The sequence below is a fragment of the Heterocephalus glaber genome, unplaced genomic scaffold, assembly GCF_053883595.1.
Source record: "Heterocephalus glaber isolate CG9 unplaced genomic scaffold, H.glaber_assembly_v1.0 deba00000621, whole genome shotgun sequence".
NCBI lineage: Eukaryota > Metazoa > Chordata > Mammalia > Rodentia > Bathyergidae > Heterocephalus > Heterocephalus glaber.
The window spans coordinates 26,316,658-26,335,204 of NW_028258153.1; the positions used below are offsets into that span (position 1 = coordinate 26,316,658).

General features: G+C 38.1%; 1 protein-coding gene across 19 annotated transcripts in view; it reads right to left on the reverse strand.

Annotated features, from left to right (window-relative positions):
- Positions 1-18,547, reverse strand: part of Dgki (diacylglycerol kinase iota) — a 460,530-nt gene that overhangs the window by 246,844 nt on the left and 195,139 nt on the right. For all 19 annotated transcript variants that reach the window (XR_015449207.1, XR_015449206.1, XR_015449210.1 and 16 more), the window contains exon 6: positions 7,133-7,198. Coding sequence is in view for 14 of the 19 variants with exons in the window: in XM_087206300.1 (XP_087062426.1) it covers positions 7,133-7,198 (66 nt within the window). In the remaining 5 variants the exon portion in view is untranslated. The remainder of the gene's footprint in view (positions 1-7,132; positions 7,199-18,547) is intronic.

Consider the following 18,547-nt stretch of genomic DNA (forward strand, 5'->3'; position numbering starts at 1 on the left):
TATGTGACATACAACGGCCCTATCACATCTCACACCACCCAGCTGCTGCGGGCCTGACAGAGAGATGCAATGGTCTTTTGAAGGTACATATAGGCTTGTGCTCTGAAAAGATGCTCTACAAGTTTCATCCTCCAGACCCAGTATAGTCACTAAGTCCATCATAATTTTAGGGTGCTGTGTTTCCATAGCAAAACACAGGGTTGCAGAAAACGAGGATTGGAAGTAGAGTGGCCTTGTCCACTTGGGGGAATTTGCGATTTGTATCCCTACCACTCTGAGCCCTGAGGATCTGAATACCAAATGGAGAACATCTTCAGAATGGGATATACCTGGAATCTCCTAAACTTTACCAGTGTGAGCAGTTATTTAGGGATTTTTGTGTCACGAGATTAGCAGGCATAGGAGAGGATTAGCAGGCATAGGAAAGAGTCACCATACTGGTGGGGAGTAATCCACCCTGATCAACAGGTGAAGGTATAGCTGGAAGAATATATCTGGTACCCAAGTGATCCACTGGGGCATCCTTTGTAACTCTTCAATTTTTTAAAAAATTAATTTTATTGGTGCATTTTATTGGTACATTTTAGGTATACAATTCATTTACATTTATCATTGGGTGTTTGTATCTGTACATGATGTATCTTGGTTCTTATTTTTTTCCCCATTACCTGTGCACCCTTCACCCCCTCCGCACTTCCCTATTTACATAGATTTCATTTCCTTTTTTTTTTTCTTTTCTCATAGTTTTTCCTTTCCCCTTCCCCTCCCTTCACTCCTTCATCTTCTTTAATTTTTTTAATGATATAGACAAGTGAAGCAATCAAGACCAAGTAAGGGTCATAGACTGCTCAAGGGTAAGAGTCCTGGCAACCCTATCAGTAGGTCACCTAGACCAGAAGTGCTAGTTGAGAGGCAGGTGAATCCAGAATATCACCTCCCACAGCAGGACTTGACTAGTAAACACCAAAATAGAATGCTGTGTTACAATAATTGCTTTTAAACAGCTGAAGCTGACAAATAATTAAGTGATTATACCTGTATTGCTAAACTGTGATAGCTAATTGTGGTGTCAATTTGAATATGAAATGCCTAGCCCTAGTGGATTAGTTCTGGGTGGGTCAGGATGATTGATTTACTGAAGAGGGAAAACATACCATAGGTGGGAGTGGCACCAACCAGTAGGCTTGTAGCCTGAAAGAAATAAAAAGGGAAAGAAGACTTCACCAGACTAATTGCAGAGCCCTTTCTGACCAACTGTTAACCAAGTCAGAAGTACTTTTAGGCTTATTTGACTTGTTTAACCATCTGTGGGTGACCTTTTGGGTTAGCTCTGCCCTACAGAGACTGAAAGCTCCTTTTATTAATCAGAAGAACCTTGACTTTTGCTTCTCAGATTACCACTCAGCATGGATTTTCCTCTCTAGAGTATAAAACTAAGCATTGTTTTGCTTATCACTGTAGTGATCCACTTTAAAAATACATAAAGCTATTTTATGAAGGTAATATTGACATATGGAAAGCTGTCCATTTTTAATTTGTACAGGATGACTTTGTGCACAGGCATATACCTATGAAACCAGCTCCAAACTCTATGCCAAAAACATATTAAATCTTCTCTAAAAATTTCTTCCCACCAATTTTTTTCAGCAATAAGAACACAATATAAGATCTATTCTCTTGGCAAATTTCTACATAACATAGTATTGTCAACTCTAGGCACTATGCCCTATGCTAGGTCTTGGGCCTATTCCTCTTGTAGAACTGAACCACTGTATCCTTGATTAACATCTCCCTGCAACTCCCTCCCTGGATGAACCTGGAATACCTTAAACTGAGTGAAATAAATCAGACACAACAGGGGAAAGTTTACATGATCCCATTTCTATGAGGAACCTAAAAAGGACAAAGAGGAGGAGGATGGTTTCCCTGTCCGCTTTCTTGATAATCAGCCAAAGACAGAAAGAAAAGCCAGGGTTCAGTGGTTGTGTTGGTAGGGGCACCCTACAGAGGCTTGGATTCCATACCACTGTTCTGTTATTCACTGTAAACCTCCTCCATGGTTGTTCCAAGGTTAATGGAAGATGATGTCTCCATTACAGCTGGACAAACATACAGATAAATCACTCAACCTGTTTGACGAATGGTGGATCCTCTCCCTTGACCTTCCATTCCTTGTTCCTAAGCTTGAAAGTCCCTTGAAAGTTGATCCCGAGGGTCCCTTGAAAGCTGCCCATTTTCAGGTGAGTACAGAATGGTTCTTTTAGTTGATATGGAATATTCCCCAACGCCCCAGGTCAGTATTTGCCATCGCAGTGATACCTCAGTTGTTGAATTCAATTTGTTCCAATTCATAAAGTTTGAGAACTAAATGTATTTTTCCAATGAAAAATAATGGAAAACCAAATAATTGGTTCTCAGGTCCCCAAATTACATAAGCACCATATGTTGTATGAATAAGAGGGGCACTTAGACTGACGAAGTGTCACCCTTTTGCCCTGCAGTGAGACGCAATGCATGACTCACTCTCAGCCCGTATAGGCTTTTAAAATTGGATTTTCAGTTTGACTATTGAGCAAAGTTACAAACACCAAGCAGATTTTTTTTTTAGTTTTGCTGTTTGAATAGTGGAAGGTTCTAGCTTGGAGTCATTCTACAACCAAGGTATCACTGTATTTTTAGGCTCTACAATCCCTTTCATTATCTCTATAATTTCTCAACATGGCCACCATGTAAAATTGATAATCATTTTGTCATTATAAAAAGACAACTATGTATACTTCTTTTAGATGTGTATATTTTACTGATTGCACCTTAGTTCATTTTAAACTAACTTTTAGTAGTATCTATCATAATAAAAGAGTAATGTTGACATTTTCCCACTTAATACATGCTACATGTAGCTAAAGTTAATTAAATATGACAGTACATATAATTCATGAATAAATAATTCATAATGATATGTCATGTTTGGTTAAGGAAATGAAAGGCATCAAACAATATAGGTCAATGTTTATGTTATTGATTAAAAACTTCAAGATTTGATTATTTAAATTTTGAGATGTGAGTTTCAAAGTTATCTGGGGGCCAGGGAGTTAGCTCAGTGGTTCCACAGTCTGCCTCACAAGCGCAAGGTCCAGAGTTCAATCCCTAGTACCCCCCTCAAAAAAAAAGTTATCTGGTTTACTGTATAATGTTTACATATATTTGTACATGGAAAAAAATAAACTTCCAAGTTGTGATTTACAAACATACTTCTACAATTTCCAAACTCCTAGGTTTGGATGCTTGATTCTCTGAAACAATGAAAAATCAAATTATTATCAATAATTAAAATTAAATCAATAATATTATTATATTTTTTCTTTGTATATTGATGTTTTAAAGTTATTATAGGCATTTCAGTGTTGAGTCAATTTTGACTGAATGAATGCAATAAGTAGATTTGGTAAGAATGACTTACAGACAAATTTGCAGAATAATTATGCATTCTATCTTCAACCACTGAATGGATTTAAATTTGCATTAGATGGTATGTGATAGATGGATCCATCTGCCTCTCTAGTCCACTCTTTATCTTCTTCTACCCTATGTCCTGCTGCAAAAAGTTGGCTTTTGTAGATTGCTTCAGCAGATTTTTTTTTTTTTTTTGGTACTGGGGATCGAACTCAGGACCTTGCTCTTGCGAGTCAGGCTGCAGAACCACTGAGCTAGATCCCCAGCCCAGCATCAGCAGAATTCCTGGAGCTTGGGTTCTACTGAGTTTGGCCACTAGAGGTAGAAGGCAAAACCAGCCATATATCCACTGACTGAGCTCCTCAGACTCTTGAAACCTTGTGACTAAAGGCCACAGCTTCTGGGAAGGGTCCATGCACATCCTGGCACTTCAGACTTGGCCTGACCATAGCCCTTGCCAGTACTAACCTTTAGTCACACATTTTAAATATTCACTTTATTAAAGTCTCATCAAATTACATAACTCACGTGTGAGTTTTTCATCTCTTTCCTGCCTCAAGTCTGGCTCTTTCACAAGACAGGACCATGAATGACAACAATGTAATACTATGTAATAGCCATAAATTTGGCAGCCTGAGGTGTTCAGATAATGTTAAATGAACAGAAAAATTGAACATCTCTCATGTGACAGTCACTAGACACCACATGCATTTAGATAAACACATGCAAGGCTCAAGAGAAAATCACTGGAAATATTTATTATATTGTTAAATTAAAAAGTAGATATTGAAACCACACACTAACTATAAGCATTCCGAAAAAGCTCCAAAGTTTACAAACCACTAGTAAAGGAAAAAGTTTTTCTAAGAGAAGTGGCTATTTTTCATCCCATCCCAATTAATTAATTATGGTATAACATATGTGTTAGAGAGGTTGGGTGGATTTAAAAGCCTTGGGAGTATGTGAGAATGTGCAACTCTACAGATGAAAATTACATATAGCACCAAAGTTTGAAGTGAATTTTCAGTCACCTAATATGTAAACAGAAACAGAACCTTCAGTTTTCCTCCAGGACAAGGTAGAAGCTGGGTGCAAAGGATCCCTACAAGGACACATGGGTGTAAGACCATCCTGTCCCTTAACTGCTTGAGTCTAAGAATTCATGAGTAGCTGGAGTATAAACACAAAAGATGAACAGAATAGTATTTTACTGTGGGAACTGTATGTAAAGAGCTGGAACATCTCCACTGACAACTGTCATGAGCAGAAAGTTGTGGGAACCCAAGATGGCTGCCTCAGCACACTAGAGGAAAGGAGACAGGACCACAGCAACACAAGGTGTAAGGAGTCCCAGGTTTCCCATCCAGGTAACCATGCAAGCATAAGGAAGTGCAAAATGACACCAGAGAATACTTGTCACAAAATATATTAGGTTTATTGATTTTTTTAAAAACCCATTCCTGGGCTGGGGATTTAGCTCAGTGGTTCCACCGCCTGCCTCCCAAGCACAAGATCCCAAGTTCGATCCCTGATACCAAAAAAAAAAACAATCATTCCTCCAAATCCACTATGGCTTGAATTGGTAAAATGGTTCCAGGTACTAAGCTCTCTAGTGAAGATCTTTTTCCAAAAAGAAGAATATATTCATCCAGATCCTTCCTACAGCCCACAACACTGACTCCAAACTTGGTTGTGCCTGCCTGTCTCTCTTACATACATATATGTTCCTCTCTCTAGATAGATGGATAGACAAACTGACAGATATTCTACTATTAAAAACGCATGAGAAAACCCATAAACCTGAAGGCAGCACCACAGAGGAAGACATGGATGGACTAACCAGGAAGGTCACATGACAGTAGAACACCAACCTTCCCAGGAGTGTAAAATGGCTAATAAAAATCTTCCCACCCCTCTTCTTCCTCCTTGTCTTCTTCCTCTTACCTCATCATCTGTTCAACCTATTTTGCCCATCTAAAATGGAATCAACTATGACCCACTGGGTTGAAATGGAGGAGATAATACTAGTTACAATGGAGGGCTATGCCCTGGAGCCTTGTGCCGGAAAACTTTTTTTATATTAGTAAATGTTTACAAAACACAATGAATACATCCACTGTGGGGAGCTAGTACATATACACATCTCATTCTTTTTATTTGCCTTTTCTCTCCCCTCCTTTCCCTCTCCTTTCATTCCTAGATATCTTTCCTGTCTGCAAAAGGTCCACCTCTCTGTTTCTTATCTCTATCTTTTATTTTTCTCTATAAATTATTTATACTTTGAGTTCTTCATATGAGAGAAACCATGTGATATTTAAACTTGTGTGTCTTATTTATTTCACATAGCACTATGGTCTACAGATGCATCCATTTCCTACAAATGAGTCAAATTTATTTTTCTTTATGGCTGAGTAGGACTCCAGTGAATATGAACACCACACTTTCTTTATTCATTCATCTGTTGATGGACAAATAGGCCGTTTCCAAGATTCAGCTATTCTGAGTTGTGCTACAGAAGAATGTGATAACTAATCATTACAGCATGGTATTTTCTTCCCAGGAACAAGGCAAACAGCAAAATCAATGAAATGTTTCCAATTCTCTCTCACCACCCACAACCCTACCCCAGGTTGCCAAAATTTCTTTGCATCCCTCCATTATTATTATTATTTTTTTTTTTGGTACCAGGGATTGAACTCGGGTCCTTGCGCTTGTGCAGCAGGTGGTGAAACCACTGAGCTAAATCTCTGGCCCTAATAATTGTTTGATGAGGAATATATTCACCCAAATTATCTTGCTCTCTGCTTAATTAAAACCTCCCTTTATTGATGGCCATTAGCTCATTATTTTAAAAAATAATTAATAGTATGATTCATCACCAGTTTAATCTTCCTAGAAAACCTTAAAATTCTTAAAAGTCGATTTTTGGGATTTAGCTCAGTGGTTCCACCGCCAGCCTCGAAACCGCAAGGTCCTGAGTTCAAAAAAACCCGGAACAAAACCCCGGAACAAAAAAAAAGAGTTGATCTTTGTACACTGGGGAAAGTTATGATCTAAATCAATAACACAAAAAATGCAGAGAGTTTAAATCTTAAAGTCATACCACCCCGACCCATGCCCCCTCACTTTTCCAAGAGACACTGCATCCTGAGGGATATTCAATCAAAGGAAGAAAGGAAACTGACACACAGGGTCACGCATGAAGAAGGCATCTCTGCCCAGAAACTGGAAAGGTTCTGACAGAGTAATGTATGTATGTCCAGGTTCTGACTGTGTTGTCCTCCTCTGAACAGTTCTGCTATTATGCTATCAGAGTGTATGCTGACAATTCTGTATCAGCAAAAGTAACATTGCTCCATAGCATTGTGACTGATCAAATATGCTCGATGGGCCAGTGGTCCTCTAGGGGGAGTTGAACAAAGTAGGAAGACGTATATATCAAAAATCAACAATCAATAAAATTTACTGTAAGACTGTCCATCAAAAAGTTCTAATTCCTTTAAGACAACTGCCCCTTGCAATGAATTTGAAAACAATCAAAACACTTCTTAAGAAAAGGAAATTTGGAGAAATAATGCCTTTCAGAAAAGAAATGATGCACAGAACACTGGGCTTGGGGACAGGAATCCTCTACCTCGGTGTCCACTTCCTGCAGGGCCATGGGTGGCTGGGCCCTTACCTTACCACACTGCTTACATTTTCCCTCCTGCCGGCGCCTGTGCACCCAGTGATGACGCACAAAATTCTGTGGGAAAACAAAGTTAAAGGAAAACTTTTTAATTTGCAAACCTCAATGCTTATGTTTTAATGTTTTAAGATTATAGATTTATATAAACCATAATTTATGCCCAAATAAGCACAAGAGCAAAAATGTGTATTTATGACTTGTTTAACAATAAGTATGAATTCACTCATGTAAAATAAGTTAACTCTCTCTCCTCAGAGAACTTCCATAACTATAGATTCTATTTATTATACCCTTCCTCCCTGTCTTCCTAGCGGAAAGGGGCCATACCAGCTTGCGTACTCTACTGTCTAATCAGTCAAACTCTGCAGATTTGTGAATAGCTAAAGGACTTTGGGCTGGGAGGTACCTAAAGCAGATAAAAGAAATACTCAGAGAGAAATTAAACAGTGAAGGAGAGAAGCTGGAACAGTAACATTCAATTCAACTTAACAGACATGTATTTAATACTTTTCATGGCAGGCAGGTACTATTCTAAACATTCTAACTAGATGGAATTTAAATTCTCAGAAAAAGTAGATCTTTTGCAAGACACTGATTTGAAAATATATTACTAGATAAAGTGAAGGAAGAGAAAACCAAAGAAAAGAGACGTCAAAGGCAAGAGATGTGGGCACATGGATGATGACTCAGCAATGATATCACGTTGGATCCCCAGGCACCTTGAACTATCAGCTCCTTTCCTTTCAAGTAATCACTCCTTGGACAGAGAGGCAAGCAACTCCATCACTGCTAGCTCTTAGGGCACCTTAGAAGAAAGAGTGTTATTCTAGGACAAATGATGCAGGCAAACCTAATACCTTAGCACCTAAAGTACACCTGAAGTATAACCTATTCTTTTCTCTTGCCTTTTTCTGAGATCACACACTTTACTTAATACTAACATGCTTATTGTAGGATCCAGTCATAGTCCATATTTTCTCATCAGAAGGCCCCTAATATATTTTTAGTCATTCAACTAATATTTACTAAATGCTTACTACATGCTTGGCACTGTTTAAGGTCAGTGTGGAGTAAAGAAAAAAATGTTAAATCCAGGCATAAAAATCAGAATGACAAGAATACTTCCAACAAGCATTAGGATTTTTAATGCCAAAATGCAACCATTTTTCTTAGTAACATCAAGTCAACTTATACTAAAACTAAAGAAAAACCCTAGAGGGAAAATGGTCTCTTGACTATAGTGAGACATAAAGAAGCATAATGGTCCCACAAATTAGTCTGATTTTCATCTTGCTTTTCCTACTGTCAACGAAACAAAGACAATTTTATCTGTTCTAAGAAAGAAGTTAATAATAACAGTACTTCCTGATTACTGACTGGGTCCAATGCACTTGTAAGTGTATTTTATGCCTAATAATTCTTATAATCTTATGAGAATTTCAGTGACTAGAGGTGCTGTTCAGTAGGAATATATTAATGAAGTCTCAGAAGTTCTTCAAGTATTGAACTATTTATAGACTGCTTGGTAAACTACAGTGTAGTGCTCCCTTCCCATTCTTCCTCTGCTGCCATACCAACCTCTACTGCACCCCTCAATGCTGGAGGCCATGTCCACCTCCTCATTATTAAACAATGAGAATGTACATTTCTGACACATCAGGTCCCCAGGATCCCAGCCCAGTGAGCTCACTGTCGCCTGGCCAGGGCCACTGATTCCCTCAAGCACCTTGGAAGACTGGGCTAGGCCCAACTGGAGTGCTTGTCTGTGTAAATTTACATGTCCACCTGGGAGGTTCCTGGTTCCAATGTTGCTGCGGCTTTCTAGACAGTGGCCACCATCCCAGGAACCTGCTCAGTTGTCAGCATCAGCCCAGTTTGGATGTAAGAACTCTGTTGAGGGTGAAATGCAAAACCTTCCACTCCTTCATTACTGCTGAGCCCTCCAACCTCCTACAGTAATAAGAAAAGGACTTTACTCAGTGCTTACTTAAAAATTAGGATGGGGAGAATAGGAGCAAACTGCCAACTGTAGGGCAGCATAATTCACATTAATGTAAGGCATCTCAGCCAGATGTGGTGGGACATTCCTGTAATTCCAGCACTCTGGGAGGCTGAGGTAGGAGGATTGAAGGTTTGAGCCCAGCCTGGTAGTGACTTAGTGAGACTCTGTCTCAAAATTACTCAAAAGAAAGTATTATAGGGTAGCTCCTCAGAAAGTTTGACTCTAGCTATCATTATCATCCTCATTTAACAGATGAGGGGACCAAAGCACAGAATGTCACTTAAAAGCAGTGACGCATACTCCTTCAGCTGTGTCTCTCCTCTGCTCTGCTCTGAAAGATCACACTCAAGCTACTACTTCAACAAGACACACCACAAAGGATTCCTGTGACAGTCAGGAGTGGAAATATTGAGTATGTAAGAATGTCAGACAGTAATTAGAAGGGAAAGAAAAATTTAGTACACTTCCTCTTAGTTTAGAAGAAACTCAGGTGAATGAACAGTATCATTGAAGGAAAAACTCTGTACTTATTGGGGCTATAAATCACCTAGCGAATACCAACTTAAGACGGGAAATGCTGAAGAATTGGATGTGATTACCTGTGAGAAATCATGCCTGGCTCCTGGGGTCATTTAGGTAGTGACAGATCTACTCAAAAGATTAAGCCAACCATTTTCACGAATCAACAATTATATGGAAGTTAAATGACTGAATTAATCATTTGTACTGTGACATATATCATTTGGCAAGCAGATTTACAATACGATATAATTTAGCTTACTTGGGAAATAGAAAATATTTTAAAATTTTATTTAAGTATTTATATATATAATTACTAGTCATTAAATATATTTAATGTTATTCTTCCTGGAAAGTAAATAGGAGACCGAGAAAACTAAGACACAGATAAAGAAACTGGCATGAAAATTACTACTATTGAAGAAAGTTAGTGATTTAGTAAACTGAGTATATAATCTATAATCTATAGTTTTAGGTTTAAGATGTCAAGCATAGTTCTATTCAGAATTTTTCTTCGGCCTAATATAAATTTATTTTACTGTGCTTTAAACATAATTTGATCATGCAATGTGTATATGCATCAATTGCCCAAGATGATTGTAATGATTACATATTATAAACATATTTTAATAAAAAGAAAGACAATAAGCCTAAACACATAGTTTGAACAAAGTAAACATGCAAAAAATGCATGTTGGACTGAATTGAATTCTCAGTCTTATTCCTTTGACAATTAAATCATGGTGTTACCATTTGAGGAAGGAAGGATCATCAATTACCTTCATCAATAAACAAAAGAAAGATATTACAATAGATTGCTGTTATTTTGTAATCCTTATTCATTAACACTTTAATTTTCACAGTTTTCTTTTTATCATTATTCATAGCTCTTAATTTACTGGACTGAAATTAGATTCTTCACACTTCTTTGGGCCATTTTTCATAGCTCCTAAAATGTTGGACTGAAATTAGGTTTTTCACATTGTTATTTTGACCATTATTCATTGTTCCTAAATTGATGAACTAATAGATTTGGGAAAATCACACTGCAAATGTGAGTACTGATACACACTTGTTAAGACAGCAAAGTGGGGTTTCTAACACCATAATGTCTTTTCATTGCTCATCAATAATTTCTGAGGGCCGGGGATTTAGCTCAGTGGTTTTGACACCTGCTACATAAGCTCAAGGACCCAAGTTCGATCCCTGGTACCAAAATAATAATAATAATAATAATAATTTCTGAATTATTCATATTCTAGTAGGGAAAAGACTATTTCTTTTGGGTTTTAAAAATTGGTGATATATTATTTCAGGGCTTATACTCAGTATTCTTAATATAAATACATAGTATAAGGGCTCAGTTATATTCAAATACCCAATTCAATTCAAAATGTTATTCATAGAATTTTGAAAAGTTCGTAGAAATAGTAACCCAATCTATGTAGCTTATGACTAAGAAAAGTGAGTTCCAGAGAGACTCAACTTAGATGAAGTATTTGTTAAACAAGCATTTGCTAAAAAGTTGCCATGTCCAAGTCCCAGGCAGTGGTGAGGCACAGTGATCAGCAATCCTTGCTCTTGAGACTACGACCACCTCATGATACAGAGGCAGAGGCGGAGTGTGAATCCAGGTCAAGCTAATTCTGTTTTTTTAATGGACTTTATTGGTACATTTTAGGTATACAATATATTGGCATTCATCATTGGAAATTTACACCTTTACATAGTCTCTCTTGGGTCTTATTTTTCCCCATCCCCCTGCCCTCCCTTCAACCCCTCCATCCCTCCCTATTCACAGACTTGATTTCCATTTTTTCATTTTCACAAATTAATTCCATTCCCTTCTTTCCTTCGCCCCACCCCTCTCACTTCCCCCTCGCCCCTTTTGACATTACCTATTACACCTTTTAGTCCTTATTCGCACTTGCAGTTTCTCACACTAGAGAAACTATTCAGTATTTACACATGTAAATTTATTTCACTTAAGCATATTTCACTGTTTATTTCACTTAAGAGTATCGCCTCAATGTGCATCCACTTAGTTATACCCGACTCTAATTTCTCGTTTTTTATGGCTGAGTAGTAGTACATTTTATTTACAAAAAACACACACACACATTTTCTTATCCAGTCTCCAGTTGATGGGCATTTGGGCTGTTTCCAAGCTTTAGCTATTACAAACTGTGCTGCTATGAACATGGGTGCACATATATCACTGTGGTATGATTCTTTTAATTCTTTGGGGAAGATCCCCAGCAGGGGAATAGCTGGGTCAAATGGGACTTCCAGTCCCAGTTCTTTGAGGTATCTCCATACTGATTTCCACAGTGCTTGCACCAGTCTACACTCCCACCAGCAGGGGAGCAGGGTTCCTCTTTCCTCACAGCCCCACCAGCATTTGTTATTGGTTGATTTCATGAGAGCAGCCATTCTTTCTGGGGTGAGGTGGAATCTCAGCCTTGTTTTCATCTGCATCTCTCGAATGACCAGTGACGTTGAACAGTTTTTCATATGTTTATTTGTTATTTCTACTTCTTTGCCTGAGAAATGTCTGTTCATTTCAGATGCCCATTTTTGGATTGGGTCTTTAAATTTGGGAGGTCTGATTTTTTAAAGTTCTTTATAGATTCAAGACAGTAGACCTTTGTCTGAGGAAGAGCAGGTGAACATTTTTTCCCACAATTGTAGGTTGTCTCTTCACGCTGTTAGTGGTTTCTCTTGCTGTGCAGAAGCTTTTTAATAAGAAGAGATGCCACTTGCTGATTGTTTGTGCTAGTTCACGAGCAACTGAGGTTTTGTTCATAAAATATTTTCCTACACCAATGTCTTCAAGAGTTCCACCTAAATTCTATTCCAGCCGGTTCAGCATTTCTGTTTTAATATTTAGATCTTTAATGCATTTTTATTTTAATTTAGTGGACGGTGACTTATACAGGTCTAGTTTTAATCTTTGGCAAGTTGAAACCCAATTTTTCCAGCACCATTTATTAAAGAGGCTACCTTTCCTCCAGTGAGGGTGTTTGGCTTCCTTGTCAAAGATTAGGTGGCTCAGTGTGTCTGGAGTTGTTTCTGCATCTTCTAATCTGTTCCACTGGTCCTCAGGTCTGTTTCTTTGCCAGTACCATGCTGTTTTTATCACAGTAACTTTGTAGTATAGTTTCAAGTTGGGGGTTGTGATATCCCCTGCCATGTCTCTCTTGCCTAGAAATGCTTTTGCTATTCTAGGTCTCTTCTTGTTCCAAATGAATTTTTGGATTGTTTTCTCAAGGTCCATGAAGTATGCTGCTGGGATTTCAATTGGGATTGCATTGAATCTATATAGCAGTTTTGGAAGTATGGCCATTTTCACTATGTCGATTCTTCCTAGCCAGAATCAAGGGATGTCTTTCCTTTTTCTGATATTGTCTTCAATCTCTTTTCAGGGTGCTATAGTTTTCAGAGAAGAGGTCTTTGATTTCTTTTGTTAGGTTGATTCCTAGGTATTTCAGTTTCTTGGATGCTATTGTGAACAGAATTGTTAGCCCTATCTCTCTCTCAGTGAGTCTGTTATTCATGGAGAGGAAAGCTATTGATTTTTGTGTGTTGACCTTGTATCCAACTACTTTACTGAATTTGGTTATTAAGTCTAGAAGACTTTTGGTGCAGTTCTTGGGGTCTTCTATATGGAGTATCATGACATCTGCAAATAATGACAATTTGACTTCTTCATTTCCTATCTTTATTCCTTGTATTTCTTTCTTTTGTCTAATTGCTATGGCTAATGTTTCCAAAACGATATTGAACAGGAGTGGTGACAGTGGACATCCTTGTCTTGTTCCTGATTTTAGTGTGAAGGATTTCAGTTTTTGACCATTTAGTATGATATCAGCTGTTGGTTTTTCATAGATGGCTTTTATCAGATTGAGGTAGAGACTGTCTATTGCAATTTTTTGTAGAGTTTTTATCACAAATGTGTGTTGGATTTTGTCAAATGTTTTTTCTGCATCTATTGAGATGATCATATGGGTTTTGTCCTTGGCTGTATTGATATAGTGTATTACATTGATTGATTTGTGTATGTTGAACCATCCCTTCATCCCTGGGATGAATCCCATTTGGTCAGGGTGTATGATCTTCTTAATGATCTTCTGCATTCTATTTGTAAGTGTCTTAGTAAGGACTTTTGCATCTATGTTCATTAGTGAGATTGGCCTATAGTTCACTTTTTCGGTTGGGTCTTTCTCTGCTTTGGGGATCAAGGTGATGCTTCCTTCCAGGAAATGAATTCGGGAGTATTGCTTCCCTTTCAATTTCATTGAAGAGTTCAAACGGTAGTGGAAGTAGTTCCTCTCTAAATGTCTTATAGAATTCGGCAGTGAAGCCATCAGGACCCGGACTTTTCTTAGTTGGTAAGCTTTTAATTATGTCTTCAATTTCATTGATATTGGGTTGTTTAGAATTTTTAGGTCTTCTTCGTTCAACTTTGGTAATTCATATGTATCTAGGAATCTGTCCATTTCTTCTGTGTTCTTCCTCTTATTGGGGTAAAGATTCTTGTTGTAGGAATTGATGATCCTCTGGACTTCTGCTGGGTCTGTTGTAATTTCATCATTTTCATTCCTAATTACATGGATTTGGGCTTTTTCTTTCTTTTTTCTGATAAGGTTGGCTAAGGGTTTGTCAATTTTGTTTATTCTTTTGAAGAACCAACTCTTAGCTTCATTGATTTTTTGCATTGTTCTCTTAGTCTCCATTGCATTGATTTCTGCTCTGATCTTTATAATTTCCTCCCTTGTATGAGCTTTGGGGTTGTCCTGCTCTTCTTTTTCTAGAAGCTTGAGGTTCAGCATCAGGTTGTTTAATTGGGCTCACTCTGTTTTCCTAATATGAGTATTCACTGCTATGAATTTCCCTCGTAAGACTGCTTTCATTGTGTCCCATAGATTCCAATATGTTGTATTGTCATTGTCCTTTAATTGTAGGAACTGTCTGATTTCTTCTTTAATTTCCTCTGTAACCCATTGGTTATTCAGAAGGGTGTCATTCAGTTTCCAAGTGTTTATGAAATTTTTCCAGTTTCTTTTGCTATGGATCTCCAATTTCATTGCACTATGGTCTGATAATATACAGGGGATAACTTCAATTCCTTTGCACTTACTTAAACATATTCTATGAATGACTGTGTGGTCTATTTTGGAGAATTACCCGTGTGCAGCTGAAAAGAATGTGTATTCTGATTTTGTGGGGTGGAACACTCTGTAAACATCTGTTTACATTTTCTGTTTTCATTTGTTCAAGAGTTTGATTGAGTTCTAGTATTTTGTTGCTTGTTTTTTGTCTAGTTGATCTATCTATTTGTGACAGTGGAGTATTGAGGTCCTGCACTACTATTGTATTAGTGTTTATATGATTTTTCATGTCCTTTAGTATTTGTGTTATACAGTTGGGTGCACTAGTGTTTGTGTATAGATATTTATGATTGTCATCTCTTTCTGTTGGATTGCTCCCTTTACAAGGGTGTAGTGTCCTTTGTCTCTCTTAATCAGTGTTGGTTTGAAATCCACTTCATCTGCTAAGAGGATAGCTACTCTTGCTTTTTGGCGGGTTCCTGTCGCATGGAGTATTGTTTTCTACCCTTTAACTTTCAGTCTATGAGTTTATTTTTTAATTAAGTGTGTTTCTTGTATGCAGCATATTGTTGGATCTTTCTCTTTGACACATTCTGCCAGTCTATTTCTTTTGATTGGTGAATTGAGACCATTAACATTGACAATTATAACTGATATGTACTGACTTATCATTGTCATGGCTTTTTTTTTTTGATTCTCCCCCTTCACTTTAATTTCTTATTTATTTATTTATTTATGGGGGGGTACCAGGGATCAAACTAGGAACCTTGTGCTTGCAAGGCAGGCACTGGAAAAACTGAGCTAAATCCCCGCCCCCTGATTTAATTTCTTGTCATGTCCGATGGATTCATTCTGCTGGGCTTCCTGGGGTTGTGATCCTCACTGTCATTTCCTAGGATATTGTCTAAAATTTTTTGGTGTGTTGGTTTGGTATTCATGAGGTTCCTAAGGTGCTCTTTGTCATGAAAGTATCTTATTTCTCCATCAATTTTGAAAGATAGTTTTGCAGGGTACATCAATCTGGGTTGGAGGATGTTTTCCTTTAGGGCTTGAAATGCATCACTCCAAGCTCTTCTTGCCTTGAGGGTTTGGGTTGTGAAGTCCGCTGCAATTCTGATGGGCTTTCCTTTGTGTGTGATTTATTTCTTTTCTCTAACTGCTTGTAGAATTTTGTTCTTCTGTTGGGTTTCTTGAATCTTAGCTATTATATGCCTATGTGTAGATTTTTTTTTTTTTTGATCAAGGCTACTAGGAGTCCTATATGCCTCACTTCTCTGTATGTCAAGTTCTTTTCCCCTCCTTGGGAAGTTTTCTGCCATCACTTCTGTGAACAGTTTTTTGGATGTCATCTGCACTGTCTCCTGTTTCTTCACTGACTCCAAACAACCTTATGTTATTTTTCTTTGCATCATCTAGCAGCTGCTGGATTGATTTCTCGTGGTCCCTTACTATTTTAAAGAAAGTTTTCTTTGCATGGTCACTAATTGCAATCTTATCTTCTATATCTAAAATTCTGTCCTCACATTGGTTCATTCTGCTGTGTAAACTTTCAATGGAGTTTTTAATCTCCTGGAAATCTGTTTGCATCTGTTTTATGGATTCCGTTTGTTTCCTTTGTTGAGATTCCATCATGTTCCTCAGCGCCTCTATTTTTTTTATCTGTGTCCTCTCTACATTTATTAATCATGTCTTGCACTGTGGGCACAATCTCTGCTGTTATCTGACAAATTATTTCTGATTTCATTTTTTCCAGATCCTCTTTTGTTGCCAGTTCAGGGAGTCCAGGTGGTTGAGTATCAGATTGTTTCATCTTGTTTCCCTTTGGGGTTCCTGTAGGTGATCTGGAAGTCTGGATTTTAGATTTGTTTACATGTCTTCTCGTTTCAGTGGGGGGTGTTCTGCTGGCGCCCATGCAGCTCACCTCCTCCTCAGCATTGGTAATGTAGCCCAGAAGGCTCCTTCTTGGCCCTAGAGGCGGTTCTGCTCCTCAATGCTTGGGGCAGTGGTACAGCGGCCCAGAAGGTTCATCTCCTCCTTGGCGCTCCAGGTCAAGCTAATTCTAAATTGAATGTTCCATCATTTATACTGAGTAATCTATTGAAATTTCTTAATTAAGAATCTCAAATCAATCACCATCAGTCATTAGTTTCATCTTCAAAATGTCCTCTTAGACCAAGAGTGCTCAAGCATTTTAGAAGAAATGCAGCCTCTTATGAATGCATTCAGGCAGTAGATACTCATTGACCACACACTCTTCATTCTGGCACAATTAGACTGGAGCAAATATTCCATGAGGAATCTCCCAAGATTTACACTAAAGGAGGAAGACATTGTTAGACAGGTAAACAGTAATATTCATGAATAATCACAGCATACACGGTGATCTGAAGGGGGTAGCAAAAGGTGCTTCAATGAAGAGTAACAGGCTATGTATTTACAGGTAGTCACTAAGGAAGAGGTCTGCAACAGACTGATGTTTGTGATGCCCACAACTCATTTGTGAAAAACTAATCCACAATGTGGTGGCATTAGTATGTGGGACTTCCAGAGGCAATTAGGTAATGAGGGTGGAGCCCTCATGAATGGGACTAGTGCCTTACAAAAGGGACTCAAGAGATCTCTTGCCTTCCTTTATCCAAGAGAATAGAAGTGTGCAACCTGGAAGAGGCTCCTCACCAGAACGAAAGCATGCTGGCCCCCTGATCTTGGACTTCTCAAAATCCAGAACTGTGAAAAACAAATTTCTCTTGTTTATAAGACACTTTGACTAGGGTATTTTGATATGGAAACATGGACTAAGACAACCTCTGAGGGGATGATATTTGAGCTATAGCATGATTATAAGAAACACTCATGCAATGAAAATTTCAATATAGCAATGAAATCCACAAATATGCAAAAGTGGGGAAGATCTTGGGATCTTCCCATGGAACTGAATGATCCTATTAGAGCTAGATAGAGCAAGAGAGTTTGGCAGCAGCCAGACTACACTGGTCTTTCCTAACAAGACAAAGGGTCTAGTTGTGCTCTCAGTGTTATGGAATTCATTGGATACTTTCAAGCTGGAAAATTATGTAACCTAATTTTCATCTAAAAGATAAAACCCTTAAATCATGGGTAACTTGGAGGGAGAAACTGAAAAATCATGGAGAAGCTACTGCAGTGATCAAAGGTGCAAAATCACAGTACCAAGTTTAAGTTGCTGATGGTAGAAACTGAGATAAATGGATGAATTATGGAAACATTTCATAAATAAAACTGACTGGACTGACAAATGAACTGGAGGTACAGAGAACATGAGAGCAAAAATCAGTATGATCATCAGCTGTTCCAATTGAGAAGTTCATTTTTTATGAGGTCCAAAAGCATGGGAAAAAGTAGTTTTATGGTGGTAGAGTTTCATTTTTTATGCATTTTGAGATGGCTATGATACATTCAAAGGATGTGTCAAATGGAACCTCAAGAAATGTAGGCTGGAAATGTAAAGTTAGGAGATGTCAGCTCTTTGAACAAGAATGGGCAGAGAAAAAAGAACACACACAAGCACAGAGGCCCAGCAGGTTAAGCAGAGGTTGAGGGATGAGCCGTGAGAGCGAGCAGGAAGGGCTTTCCAATGAAGAAGAAAAGTAAGAGAGAATGATGCTAGGAGTCAAGAGAAGAGAGCATTTCAAGAAAAATGGGATATTAATATTTTGAATATTTCTGAACCTAAGACAAGAAAGATATCTGATCGGTTTGGCATGAGGGACATCACCTGTACACTAACTAAGCAAT